General features: G+C 40.6%; 1 protein-coding gene across 1 annotated transcript in view; it reads left to right on the top strand.

Annotated features, from left to right (window-relative positions):
* LOC108266140 (coiled-coil domain-containing protein 148) overlaps positions 1–15348 on the top strand; it is a 97578-nt gene that overhangs the window by 56536 nt on the left and 25694 nt on the right. Inside the window, exon 10 of the mRNA XM_017469173.3 lies at positions 6365–6571. Coding sequence (XP_017324662.3) covers positions 6365–6571 — 207 coding nt within the window. The remainder of the gene's footprint in view (positions 1–6364; positions 6572–15348) is intronic.

Raw genomic sequence — 15348 nt, 5'->3', positions numbered from 1 at the left:
CACACCTAGCACAGTGAGTGCACATAAAGCTCATTTCCACTGTATGATTATAGCTGCTGCGTAGGGCTGTTCTGCTGCTGAGCACGGTTGCACTTTCTTTTTTTATTAAGGTGATCTTTTTTTTTCTTTTTTGGTGTGCCCTGCTCGATCAGAATTAGAAACTACATCCAGCTTGTCAGCGAGCGTGGACCGTGTTCATAAATATGCAGCAGTTGTTCAAATATGTGGGATAAAATATTGGATTGACTCATAAGAAATATTAATCTGGAGTTCAGAAGAATAGAACAAGTCAACAGAAAAGTGTTTACCCTTTCTTTGAGAGATGGCAAGTTCAAATGCCACAGTGAATCTTGGCCAGGAGCCAAAGGAGCAAATTCGGCTGTGCTGTAGCGTAGGAGGATTGGCGTACTCTCTCCTCCTGTCAATCACAGTGACACCTAGAGAATAATGGGTGTCTATGAGCTCATGTATGCGGAAGAGGGTAGATAGCACTTTCTTCTGAGCCTGCTGCCCATGTTAGCCTTCACCCTCCAGAGTGGGTACTATAGCTGTCGTATGATTGGAGAGAGTTGGCTGGTGGGCGGGAATTGGCAAAGTGTCCTTGGACAAGACAATGAGTTGCTCCTGATGGCAAGTTAGCGCCTTGCATGGCAGCTCTGCTACCATTGGTGTGTGTGTGAGTGTGTGTGTGAATGGGTGAATCAGACACAGTGTAAAGCTATATAAGTGCAGACCATTTACCATCCGTAACAAGAGCTCAGGATTGAACCGGGGATCCTGGAGTGACAGCAACGCTACCCGGTACAAGACTAAGACTAGCAGTAACAAGATATTTACTCACAGAGTACTTTTCAGTCTGCGGCACGGAATATGGTCATATGAACAGGACAGGATCCAGGAAAAAAAACATGCGATGCTCAGCTGGCAAAATAAACAATCTCAGAGGGCAGCTTCCTTCCTTCCAAATGGAACAGCCTTTATTTTGGATTGCATGTGCTGCGCAAAAATGCTGTCTACCAAAGGAGCCAACGTCAGAATGGACCGCAATGAAAGAACAGCAGACTTTAAAATATGGTAACATACATACACACCAGCCAGGGAAGATGGTCCTGCTGAATGCGAAGCCTGCTGTCGGATCCACCGAACATTCAGTGTACTATAGGAATAGCTTCGTGTGTTCAGCTTTGCTAAATGAAATCCAGGTGTGTAAAGCTGTGTGATTTAGATTATTAGTGTACGTGTCGATCATTTGAAGAACACTTTAGATGAGTTTAGGTGTCTTTCATGTCACAATTCAGCCACTGCATGGGGTTGTTTTTAAAAAAAAAAATTTTTTTATTGCACTAACCTTCAGAAAGGTGATTTTAACAATACCACCATCAGATTATAAGGCGGGGGCCATAAAACAGCACACAGATGGGAAGCATTGCTGAGGCGCCCGGCTCTGCCTGCCTCTGAACTGCTGCCCATTCGGCGCTTTGAAGCGAGATAAACGTTCCCCACCGTAAAACTTTCCGAGCCCAATTTAGGCCTACCTGGAGCTAAGTTTCTCACTCTCTTACCCGTTATTTCACAGCTTGAAAGAGAGCATGTTAAAGTGTTGACAACATTGCAATAAGCACTGTCTCTCTTGCTCGCTGCTTTCTTTGTTAGCTTTGATTTCTTGTTTTTGAGTCCTTGGGGAAGAAAAAAAGAAATATGAATGGCCGCCTGGAATGAATTGTTGACAATGACTCACTTCAAAGGCTCAAACTGATGTCCACAGACAAAATGAGTATGCCAAACACAACAGGCATAAAACTCACTCATATGTGCGTATGGCATAATAAAAATGTAAATAGTGGACTGCTAATCTATTCATAGAACCTTGTGGAAATGTGTATTAGCATAAAAGCTTATATTACCGACTGCAAACTGTTATATGTAAAGTAGTCTATAATGCCATACCACATTTGGCTTGTATCATGATTATGTAAACTAATCATGAGCATATGTCCAGAGTGTAATGAGTGTATGTCCAGAAAATCCCATGCTTTTTAAATGCCTGATACGAAAACCATCCGATTTAAGGTTCTAGTGTGACTCCTATTGATTTGTAATGATTTTTCTTAAGAAATGTGAACTGTATTTTTTTTTCTTCTGCTGACACCAACATCCATCCATTTGCTTTATCGATCATCCTACACGGGGTCGCGGGGAGCATGGAGACTATCCCAGGGGACTCAGGGCACCAATCACACACACATTCGCACACTACGGATAATTTAGAGATGCCAATCAGCCTATTTGGACTGGGGGGGAAGGAAACCGGAGTACCCCGGAGAAAACTCCCAAAGCCCGGGGAAAACAGGCAAACACTGCGCATACACAGGGTGGAGTGGGGAATCGAACCCCCAACCCTGGAGGTGTGAGGCGAACGTGTTAGTCTTACCACTGAAGTCTGTAAAACACTGTGTCCTACTGCAGATCTGCGCAATTGCACATGTATTAACTGTGATCATGATTTTTGGATTCCTCAATTATTCATCCTTTCATTCATCTTCAGTAAGTGCTTTAACCTGCTCAGGGTCACAGTGAGTACAGAGTCTATTCTGGGAACGCTGGGTGTAAAGCAGGATTACACCGTAGGTAGTCCGTCACAGGGTGTCATGCACACACAGGCTCTGGGTTACTGATCAGAAGGTCGGGGGTTCAAGCCGCAGCACTGCCAAGCTACCACTGTCGGGCCCTTGAGCAAGGCCCTTAACCCTCTCGGCTCCAGGGGGCGCCGTATCATCTCTGACTCCAACTTCCTAACATGTTGGGATATGTGAAGGAAAGAGTTTCACTGTGCTGTAATGTATACGTGATTAATAAAGACTCATTATCGTTATTATCCATTGACGCAAGGGTGAGACTTATAAACTGTTTTTTTGGACATGTAAATCTTTAGGTTCATCCACAAACACTCCATAATCCCGAATCCTTAATGAGGAAGCCGGAAGCTACATTTCTGTATGACTTCGACCAAGCAAGAGCCTGATCACTAATACTTTTTTTTTTATTATTATTTTTTTAATTCCGCAATTAATTAAACATTTTGGTGAGTTTAGCCATGAACTAAGGACTGTGATACATTAAATCACAAGCTCCCCATTCGTGTGTTGCAAGATTTTGTTCGATTTTTTTTTTTCCGAACACTCCACATGTTGCACTTCATTAATGTGCATAATGAGCAGTGTTTCTTTCTTTTTTTTTTTTTTAATGTGAAGGAAAACAGGTTTATAATGGACAGTGAAAGAAATGGCTGCTTTTTTAAAAAAATTATTATTTATGATCAAATGATACAATGATAAAGTGTAATAAAAACTAGTGCAATTAAACTATTTTATTCCTCAGGTGGCTGGATAAGTGTGATTTTATACAGAACATTATATCAGTATTCAGCAAACATACTCATCATTTCAGTTTAGCCATTATAGCACAGCCTCATTGTAACCTGAAGTTTTTATTTTATTTTTTTTATTTTAATACATCCGTGTTGCCTGACTTGTTTCGTTAAACCTTGTCAGATAAACAGTCGTGAGTTAATGACAGCTAATAGGAAAGATTTTCTTTTTTGAGTAGCACTAGAGAAACAAACATCACTTACTCTCATAACATTAAAAGCAATGAAACGACACTGTCAAGGCAGGAGCACATGGATGTTTATTTGATTTCCATATCTTGTTCATATGTTTACTTTTCATCCATTGACACCCAGTTATTTAACAGCACAGAGAAAGAGGATGAATACTCAACACGCCGAGCCCTATGTTTGAGTGTGACACGGGATAATTTATGGGATGAAGCAACAATTCTAAAAATAGAGATGAAAATAAGACCTTGTACCACATTAGGACATGTTCAGAATGCTACATGAGAATCAGACGGAGGGTCTGTGTTATTCTGCCCCCTAGCGGTCAGTGCCCTATCAACCACATCAAGCTAAGTTTCATAAAGAAAGAAGGACTCTCCGCACGTGTAGAAGGCACTGGGGTTCAGTCATTTCACTCAGGGACAATGGTGTTTGTGTACATACACACACATTTATCTTACTATCCTTCCACTGATATAATGATTACTGTAGCTAATTTACTAATGTCTACATCTAAACCTAGACTCTTGTAGCTGTTTAAATAAAAGTTTCATAAAAAAAAAAAAATTTGTTTTCAGTTTTCCTTATTGGGAAGGTTAAAAAAAATATAATGAGATATTCATATCTTTGGAACATTTGTCTGATCCTTATGTGGGTCTCCGTTTTTTTTTTTTTTTTCTTTTTTGGTAATTTTTTTATTTTTAGTTTAAAGATTTTCAAATAATAATTTTTAGACACATTTGACACAGTGTTCTAGCAAACCTAGACAAATGTCTTAACATACTAAAATATATACACACACAACACACACACACACACACACACACACACACACACACACACACACACACACACACACACACACACAAAACCTGACAAAGACATTTCTGAGTGTCTGTCTGACAAAGAGCAGGTGATGATGGATATCTTTTGAACTTTTTTGGGGCCTGCTCTAATATTCCTGCGTTTGCTCTGGTGTGTGTGTGTGTGTGAAAGTTTCTTACTTCTGCGAACCGCCTCCATCTTAATGAAACCAGGCAGCTGCATAATGCCTCCTGTCCTGCTGTTCTGCACTAATGCCCTCTCCTCATCTACACTAATGCATTCTTCTACTCCTCCAATGCCTCGCTGCCATGTATCGCTACAGTAATGGCATCCTCACTTTACCATGCTTGCCTTCTTTACTTCTTTACAGTGTCCCAGACACACACACACACACACACACACACACACACACACACACACACACACACACACACAGCCTTTCTTCCCTGACTTCTATTCTTCCTCCTGTCTTCTTTTCACCTGTTCACTATGTGTTGTAATCAAGCCAATAACCGCAAGCCCAAGCTGAGTCTAAGTCATCTCACCCCCATGTCCAAGTTGAATCTAAGTAATCTTGTAATTCCCATGTCCAACTTGAGTCTAAGTCATATCTCTACCCTCAGGTAAAAGTTGAAGCTTAAGTTATGAGATTATACATTGTCAGTCATCTCAGCCCCATGTCCCAGTTGAGTCTAAGTCCTCTTTTCCCCCATGTCCAAGTTGAGATTAAGTCATCACACACTCATGTCCAAGTTGAGTCTAAGTCATCTCACCCTCATGTCCAAGTTGAGTCTAAGTCATCTCATCCTCATGTCCAAGTTGAGTCTAAGTCATCTCACCCTCATGTCCAAGTTGAGTCTAAGTCATCTCATCCTCATGTCCAAGTTGAGTCTAAGTCATCTCATCCTCATGTCCAAGTTGAGTCTAAGTCATCTCATCCTCATGTCCAAGTTGAGTCTAAGTCATCTCATCCTCATGTCCAAGTTGAGTCTAAGTCATCTCATCCTCATGTCCAAGTTGAGTCTAAGTCATCTCATCCTCGTGTCCAAGTTGAGTCTAAGTCATCTCATCCTCGTGTCCAAGTTGAGTCTAAGTCATCTCATCCTCATGTCCAAGTAAATTCTAAGTCATCTCACCCTCACACCCAAGTTATGTCCAAGTCATCTCACCTTCAGGTACAGTTGAATCTTAAATTATAAGATTATAAATGGTTAGTTACAGTATCTCTTCCTCATGTTCCTAAATCATCTCACTCTCACAGCCAGGTCGAGTTTGTCATCTTCCCTCACATCCAAGAGTCTAAGTCATCTCAGCTTTGTATTGAAGTCATGCCTAAGTCATCTCTCACTCATGTCCACATTAATTTAAATAATCTCTCACTCAGGTTCAAATCGAATATAAATCAATCTTTCCCTCACATCAAAGTTGAGTCTAAGTCATTTCACCTTCACATCCATGTCAAGTTTAGGTGATATCTCCCTCATGTCCAAGTCGAGTCCAAAGCCCTCAAGTTACTCATTAGAGGTCAGAGAGGACTTCTTAAACTAAGCAGTGAAATGCATAATATGTATGGAATGTACAAATCTAAACAAAGTTCGCTTTTCTTCCTCATATAAATGCATCTGAGGGAGGATCATGCAAAAGTGGACCCTTGTTGCCAGGTCTTTTGTTTTCCCGCATTATGGCCTGCAGATATTAGCTTCTAAATACCTACATATATGTTAAAACATTCATCAGCAACCATGTGAGATGGTCTGTGCCTTTCTTTGTTCCTGTCCTCAGCATTATCTCTGTTCTTCATCTCTAGAAGACTTCTCGCTTCATATTCCCTTCTGTCCTTCCTGCTTAAAACTTTCTTTACTTCACTAGTCCTCAATTAGTCCATAATCCATGACTACTTGTGTGTGTGTATGTGGTTTTCAGAGTGCCCACGAGCGGACCTGGGACTGGTACAGGTTCGGCGTGGAGCAGGAGAGGCTGCTGTTGGAGAGTTGGCACAGGGAGCAGGCATTTCTGCGGCTGAGGACACTGCGGTTGTTGGAGGATGCCAGGGTCATCTATGATGAAGAGCAGAGCCTGCAGAGTGACAGATTACACCAGCAACACATCTGTGTACAGCTTAGACAAAAGGTAACACACACACCAACACACAGTACACAGTACACTGACCTCCTATTACATGGTGCACAGCTGGAAGTGTTAAACACGTCGAACAAGGTCTTGTGGTTTTATAGGTCCCTTATGTATGTTTAGTAGTTGTCTATGTTCGTAAAATTCCCCAGATGACAAAAATACAGGGCAGAACTGTCATCACCGCTTTTTATTCGCAAGCTATGCTTTAATCCATGTGTGTATTATGTAACACTACTCCAGATGGCATTATAAAGAGCACAATCAATCATTATGATTTGGGAATGTGAATCTCAGTCATCCGCCTCACAAATTTTAACTGAGGCTGGAGTGGATAAAGATGTCCGGCCATCTGCTGTGATGGCGTCTGCAGTTTCCAGTCGCAATATGGAAGTCTCCTAGTGCACATAAAGCAAACAGTGTGTGTCAATCTTGGACTGGTACTGCATAAAACCCCTAACCCCCGAAATTCTTTAACTCAAAATCTGAACTAGGAAGAAATAAATAGTACTTGATATTTTTTAGTCCCTTCTTACACTTTTTCAATCCGGTCTAATATTATACAACCTTATTTAAATGGTTAATGGGAAAAATTATATATATATATATTTAACAACTGTATTTAATCATTGCTTTAATTCAGTTTGGAAATGTGTATTATACAGGATCATGTGACAGGATGAATCATTGTCCATCGTGGGGGGTCAGAACGCAGGAAGGCAACATTGAACAAGGATAATTTACGATTAGAAAATGGGAAAACAGCAATGTGAAGGGTCAAGACTAGAAAATACAAAGATATACAGAAACAAGAGGGCAATAATAGACAACTCAATCAAAGGCTTAACACAGAACAGGTGCACACATTAGGGTAGTCAACTAACGACAGGACTAGAGCATGAATAAAAGTATAGGAACTCAAAAGTGAAATGTTCGAGCAGTGCTCAACATGCTGGGGAAAACTTCTCCCATACTGAGATATCAGGAAACGCATCACACAAATTATTTATCTTACAGAAACTAACGTGTTAAGGTAACTGTTTTTCATTGACCACGTTAGTCAATTTAATCAATGTTATGTGACTAGTGAATAGACTAGTGAGCTGATGTTGGGTTTCAGTTAACCAGAGCCAGTTAGCCTGATGACCCATGGATCATGTGTCCTAAGAATATAATTCTTAAAACTTGGTGTTGATGCGCTCTTTGATAATCCATAATTATTGGTGTCAATTAAGAGTTTATGGTATCAGTGAACAAAAATTTTCACAACAGAACTGTATTCGTTTATTTGTGTTTTTGTCCATACAAAAGGGAGATACTCTGACTGGTTAAATATTTTTTTGGAGGGGGTTAAATCATTTTGTACCTACTGCAAAGACGGAAAATGATGAAGCCCGTGTTTTGGATCTAAAACTTGGACTTCTTCTTCTATGTCAGATTAATTTCCTCCAAGGCTTCTTTTATGCTTTAATATCCTCTGTTTGACTGAGTCGTGAATGAAATCTGATGCATATGCCCATGATTAGGCCATTTCTCTCCTAGTTATGGATATAAATATAATCCCACATTTCAAGAACAATAATCTGAGGCCATCATGAGCACAGAGTCTGGGCAGTTGACGACTGGAAAAATATTTTTTCCAGTGATTATCTCCCTCCCCACCCCCCACCCCCCACCCCCAATCTTCCACTGCCCAGTTTCTGTCTGTGCCCATATGTCTGTTATGGTCTATTGGCTGGATATGGTTTGTAGTTCGTTGCCTGGCTTGGGATCACATAAATTGTCTGGGTTTCTGTATAATCTCCACTTACTCTATAGCCGCACTTCTGTTAATTCTTATATTTACTCAAGGTTCCTCAAGAGTGGTTAGAAGCTGGCCACGGTGATTTTACTTAATTTACTTCCTTTGCAACAGTAAAAGAGCTATTACCCATTATTAACTAACCATTAATTAAATATAATGTTTCAGTCATGATGGGGTCCCAGAGCTAGACCATTACAAGCTATCTAATTCGAAAGCAAAAATGGCCTAATCTTAAACTCATTGCTCCACTTAGTCACTGATATATTGATTTTATTTTTTTCACTGTAATAATTTCAACAATTTTCCTTCACTGTCCAGGACATATTATAAGACTGAGACTGACCTATGGTTTAACATGTTATACCATATCATGTTAGATGGGCTTGGAGAAAAGTATTAGTGATCAGGCTCTTGCTTGGTCGAAGTCATACAGAAATGTGGCTTCCGGCTTCCTCATTAAGGATTCGGGATTATGGAATGTTTGTGGATAAACCTAAAGATTTACATGTAAAAAAAACAAAACAACAGTTTATAAGTCTCACCCTTGCGTCAATGGATAATAACGAGTCTTTATTGATCACACATACATATGCACAGTGAAATTCTTTTCTTTGCATACCCCAGCATGTCAGGAAGCCAGCGTTAGAGCGTAGGGTCAGCCATGATACAGCGCCCCCTGGAGCAGAGAGGGTTAAGGGTCTTGCTCAAGGGCCCAACTGGGGCTTGAACCCCCGACCTGCCGATCAGTAACCCAGAGCCGTAACCGTCAAGCCACCGTCTCCTCATCCTGGGGGCTAATATTCGCAATCTGCTCATACTGAACATCCTTTAAACACGCTTACTACTTAACTTTACATTATACAGTTGTAGAAGAGTAATGATCGCACAATCTCAATATCCCATGATCCTACCTGCTACATGATGGGTCCCTTTTGAGTCTGGTTCCTCTCAGTGTTTCCTCGTCATGTCACGGAGTTTTTCCCTCGTCACTGTCGCCTCCGGCTTGCTCATTAAGTGAGCTACAGTAAACCTGCATTGGGGTTTCTGTCAAGCTTCTTTGTGACAAAAATGGGCTATAAAAATGAAATTGGATTGAAGTGAAATGCATTTCAATGAGAATGCTGATTATACACAGTACTTTTCTTAGTTAGAGGAATTATCACAGCACACATTGCTTACATACTGCTGAAAATTAGTAACTGTGTGGTAGCTGTTTTATTTAATGTTAACAAGACTACAGTGTTGCTCATTGGTCCAGAGAATACTAGAAGTAATCTCTCATATTGGAGTCACATTTGAATCCTGTTGTTTGTCTATAATACACGTGTTTTATCCCCCTGCACTGGCTACCCATTAAATGTTGTACTGATTGTAAAATCCTGCTGTTGACATATAAATCATGGTTTAGTTCATTTCCTCCTGGTTAAATGAACCAGTGACCTTTTACCGTCCTCTTTGTTTATTGAGGTTATAGATTTATACAGACTGCAGGTCTGTTGTGAGTCATAGAACTTCCTGGCAAGGCATTTTGATGCACAGCCCTAAAATGATGGGAAAGATTTATTCAATTTAGTGAAATTCAGTCTTTAGGACTTTAGGATAATGACATGTTTTTAATGAGATAAATCTAATTCCGCATAAACTTTTATCACGGTGTTTATTCAGTCTATTTTCTTATATTTCTTGTTTCATGTTTTATTTCTGTGTTATGTACAGCTGCCTTGCTGCGTTCATGTACAGGTATAATGACGTCATATAAATATACACGCATGTGAGAAAGTAAGTACACCCCGTGGAAATTCTTATCGTTGTTGTTTTTGTTGACGTATTTGGACAAGCAAACATTTGATCCTCTTTGAAACGGTGCCTATTAAAAAAATTTAATACACTCTATCAAATGATATCAAATTTTGTAGTCATTTTCACAATTTAAATGAACAAGAAAACAAAAAAAAAACAACAACAACCCAACAACAACAGATCAGTCACATGGAAAAAGTAAGTACATCCCTACATTTATCACACCTTCGAATCCATGTAATTAGAATCAGGTGTTCAAGATTTGGTGCCAGTGACTAGAACCTGCTTAGGGAGTGCAGGTGGAACCCGTCTTATTTAAAGCCAAACGTTTCAATGGGGTCTGCTTATTTTTTTCACACGACTGAAGCTGAGTAGTTTAGGCTTTCGGTACTGTGACTCCATTAGGAGTTTCCATTTTCCCACTCTGTATTATTTCTTGCATTGTTACTATAGCTACGGCTGCTCATTTTCTGGCCAGCTGTGCCGGCTGATAGAGGGATGATTGATGATTGATTGATGATTGTGTTTTTGGCCTTCGGTAAGCATTGTGGAGAGATTAGCCATTCAGGAGGAGATGGGCGATGTGCAGCAGATGTTTAGAGTGGAGGGACGATCTATTATTCAAGATGCCTGAAGCAGGATTTTCAAACTGATTTTTTGTTGTTTGTTTGGTTGCTTTTGATTGCATATGAGGTGTAGAGCGAAGTGTCTATGGGTAAAACAGATTACATATCCAAATTTGGTTATTGTGGCAATAATAACAATGATCGGTAAAGGATTGTGTACGTACTGACAGGAGCTGTATCTGTAGTGGAAAAGCTTTGGAATGTTTATTATTCGGAAAGACATTCACGACTTATCCTTCTATCCTCTTATCCTCCTTATCCGTCTAGCCTGGACTTCTTAAAGTATTCTTTTGTAGTGTTCATGAATACTGTCCACAACTATAAATAAGGCTGAGGTATTCAAGTGTCAGTGAATCATTCTTTGCTTTTAAGAGGATAATTATTTCTGTCACAGCATTGAATAAATGAAGCACTTGAATATGGCTCGTCATTACCTCTCCAGTCACACCCAGGCTCAATCGCTGAGCGTCTTCTGTGACTAAACCCCTTTTTTCTGTGCTCCACTGGAATCAATCTCTTTAAGATGCACTCATTATATGCCTTATCTCCCATCTTGATCATTACAAATGAGTTTATTCAATAGTTACAAATGAGTTACAATTAAATACACATTAGTGTTGTTTTTTTTCTTTTTTTTTTTTTTCTTTAAGGAAGCCTACACAAAGGCAAAGCTGTTTGTACAGTTTTGATCCTTCTCACATTTGCTAACAGCGGCAATATGGGTGCAGTAACAGTAATGCATTGATCTCAACAGAGTAAAGTCATTCATCACGTTTATGTGGTTAGGGTAGAGATGGAGCAGGGCTATGGCTCTGTCTCAAACGGCACATTTGTGGCTTCACAATCCTTGTTAGGGTATACCGTGAGGTCGACAAGGCCATAGAGTGTCCTATTTCTTGTTTTAGACTTTAACAGGGTGCTCAAGAGCATCCTCTACGAGCCCTTACTGCGCCCACATCAACATGGACTCAGCAGCGGTTCATGATGTACAACTCTTTGTCATTATTTGCGAGGGCCAATCAGAGCAGGTGGGCTGGTTGAGAACAGGGTGAGATAGATGTAGAACCCTGTTGTCAGCAAGCATCATTAGAGTAATTGCTATTACTTTAATGCTAGTGTAATTAGAATAATTACTTCAACTGAGTGGCCTAATTTATGTCAGTAACCTTCCTGATCAGTGTGTGATGCGATTTGGTGTTGTTGTTTTTTTCTTAAAAGGATTAATGAAATGAGCTCGACTTTTATTTGTCTCCAAATGGAAACCCATGTTTTCACTGATCATCGGATCGCAACCCCTGTCTCTATTTCTTGCTTCAATGTTTAACTGAGTAATGACTGTGCAATTTTCTGCTGGTGTCTGAATGGTGAGCCATCACAAAAGAACCCCACTGAACGTGACGTATGATGCTTTTAAAGCGCACCTATTATGGTTTTGAAACGTGCCTAATTTTGTTTTAAAGGTCTCATACAATAGATTCACATGCATCCAAGATCAAAAAACACTTTAACGTGCTCATAATTTAAACTGCAGCATTACCCCCCCCCCCCCCCCCCCACCCCCAGTGTCACAAACGACTCGGTAAATGGTCCATTCTAAAGGATTCATTCTAAACTCCTCCTTTCAGAGAGCATACTCTGCTCTGATTGGTCAGATCTCCCAGTCTGTTGTGATTGGTCTACCGCTGTCAGCGTGTTTCAAAAAGGAAACGCCCACTACCGTAACGAGTTTCAGCTCCATCTGTCAGCGAGCAGCCGATGAAGACTACATCCGGGGTTTTTTGTTACAATCCTACGTGGGTTAGTACAGGAAGTAAAGTCTGGAATCACTAACGACTCGATTCAGCTGTTCAGAATCGATTCCTTCTTTTGGGAGTCGATAACTCCGTTTGTCGTGCGCTTTGATTTTTTAGACTTTGCAGACTTTTTACATTCACAAACAGCTCTATAACACACTACATGATAGGTAATATTTGAAAAACCATAACCGGTGCACTTTAACAATAGAAATGGTCACAAAGGAGCTTTACATAAATTTGGCAATAAATTTAGATCCATAATGAGCAAGCTAGAGGTGACAGTGGCAAGAAAAAAAAAAACTCCCTGAGATGGCATGAGGAAGAAACCTTGGCAGGAAGTCAGACAGTACGGATGTTCAGTATCAGCATCATAGGTTGCGTCCGAATATTCCTATTACTACACAATAGGCGAAAAGTAGTACACCGAAGGAGTAGTAAGTCCGAATTCTCAGTATTAATAAAACAGTAGCGAGAAACGACCTACTGCTTCCACTGAGATTCTGCAGTAGGGAACCAATGGATGCTGTGCTATCCCATAAGGCAACGGGACTGTTGCGGAAGAGCTGTCTGAATAAAAAAATACAGAATGCAGCACATTGTATGTCACATGACGGGGCGGCTGTGGCTCAGGTGGTAGAGAGGGTTGTCCAATAATCGTAGGGTTGGCGATTCGATTCCCGGTCCACATGACTCCTTGGGCAAGACACTGAACCCCAAGTTGCTCCCGATGGCAAGTTAGCTCTGCTACCATTGGTGTGTGAGTGTGTGTGTGAACGGGTGAATGAGACACAGTGTAAAGCGCTTTGGATGAAAGCGCTATATAAGTGCGCATTTTACCATTTACATGACAACGCCAACATGGCGGATGCAGTATGTCTGGATCGTATTCATACTAAACACATATGTACTATATCTGTGTCTGTACTGAATCGAATGCAGCAGGTACTATCACAGTATGCGATTTTGTACAAAGCCAAAGTCTTTGGTACAAGTCTGCAATATCCAGGTTACATTATCTATTGCAGCAAAGGAAAGGTGAGTCTTGAGGATTGTCCCTAGCGATTGTTTTGACATCCTCGCCTCGTCGAATCACTGTGCAATCTATGAGTACGCCTCACTGATGAGCAGGACCGAGTTTGCTTTTCACATTCTTGGTACTGAGAAATGTGGATGGGCTTCCAAAGGATAAACCCCACAGATATGAGCGGAGTTTATCAAACATGAGTGAGGCCACCAGAGAGTGTGAAAAGAAGACAACTGCTGGGTAACTTAATCTGTCTGTTTGGAGGTGTTTGCTTTTGAAACCGAGTACCTCTCCTCCTGTCACTGGCACTTGTAGGCATCTGAGACAGAAATAATAGTGATGAAAAAGAATGTGTTCTGCAGTGTCACTCAAGGTCCCTCTAGACCCAGAAACACTCTTTCTTCTCTCTATCTTTCTCTCTCTCTCTCTCTCTCTCTTTCACGCTCTATCTTTCTCGTGTTCTCTGTCCCTCACAGTTGTTTTGAGCTTCTTTTTTTTCTTTTTTTTTTTAACAGTTTTGTATCTGCTCCCAAGTGGAACAAAGTTTTGTGTTTTTAAAGTCTCTTTTTGGTTTCTCACTCTTTAGACTCAAAGGAAAGCTATTATAGATCCAAAAGGAGCTGAAGTAGGTGTGTGTGTGTGTGTGTGTGTGTGTGTGTGTGTGTGCAGCAGAGCGTGAAAAAAAAGTGCTGCTGCTGAGACTGTTCCTGCATGTACAAATTTTGTACAGATTTCATTAGTAGTAAAGTACTAATGTGGTTTTAAAGCCACACTGAAGAACAATACAGAGAGCAGCAGAACTTCCAGCCCACGGTGTGGTATTTCAATTCCTGCGATTCGGTTTCTCATTAAAAAAAATATTTTATTAAACCACATAATTAATACGAATAACAGGTGAATTCTAGAAAACTGCTTCAGTGAACACAAAGCAACGTGCAGTACAAGCAGGTTGCAACCTGAAGCCCAATTAACAGGCACAATTTTATACTAAAACCTTTATGATTTCAAATTAATGTCAAGTTTGAAACTGTCTTATTTATAAGACAGTTCCCTTTGCTATTGAGGCGTGTGGTGTCATCATGCCAAGATCTAAAGAGTTCTGTAAGGCCTTCAGATAAAAGGTTGTGGATGTCTATGAGTCTTGCAGGGGATTTAAAAAGATCTCGAAATGATTTGAAATGCATCATTCCACTGTAAGGAAAATCATCTACAAACGGGGCACATTTCAAACGACTGCCGATTTGTCCAGGACTGGTCGTCCCGGCAAATTCACCCTAAGATGAGTCCATCCGATGCAAAAAAGAAGCCTCCAAGAACCCCAAAAATTTCATCACAGGATTTGCCAGTAAGTCGTGCAGCTGTTGGTGTCAAAGTGCCTACATGTGCAATCAGAAAGAGATCGCACAAATTTGACCTGCACGGGAGGCGTGCCAGGAAAAAAGCCTTTGCTGTCTAAAAAGAACACTAGAGCAAGACTACAGTTTGCCAATGAGCATATAGGCAAAGACCAGGCCTTTTGGAACAATGTGCTCTAGACAAACAAATCAAAGATGGAGTTGTTTGGCCACAGTAAAAGCAGACATGTTTGGTGCAGACCGAAGACAGATTTTCAGGAGCTGCAACTCATACCATCTGTGAAGCACGGTGGTGGACATGTAATGGTTTGGGGTTGCTTCGCTTGCTCAGGGACTGGACAGCTTGCATTCATTGATTCAACTATGAATTCT

Source organism: Ictalurus punctatus, chromosome 6, assembly GCF_001660625.3.
Source record: "Ictalurus punctatus breed USDA103 chromosome 6, Coco_2.0, whole genome shotgun sequence".
Classification (NCBI taxonomy): Eukaryota; Metazoa; Chordata; class Actinopteri; order Siluriformes; family Ictaluridae; genus Ictalurus; species Ictalurus punctatus.
Note: the sequence above shows the minus strand (reverse complement) of the source record. Positions and strands in the feature narration are given on the sequence as shown.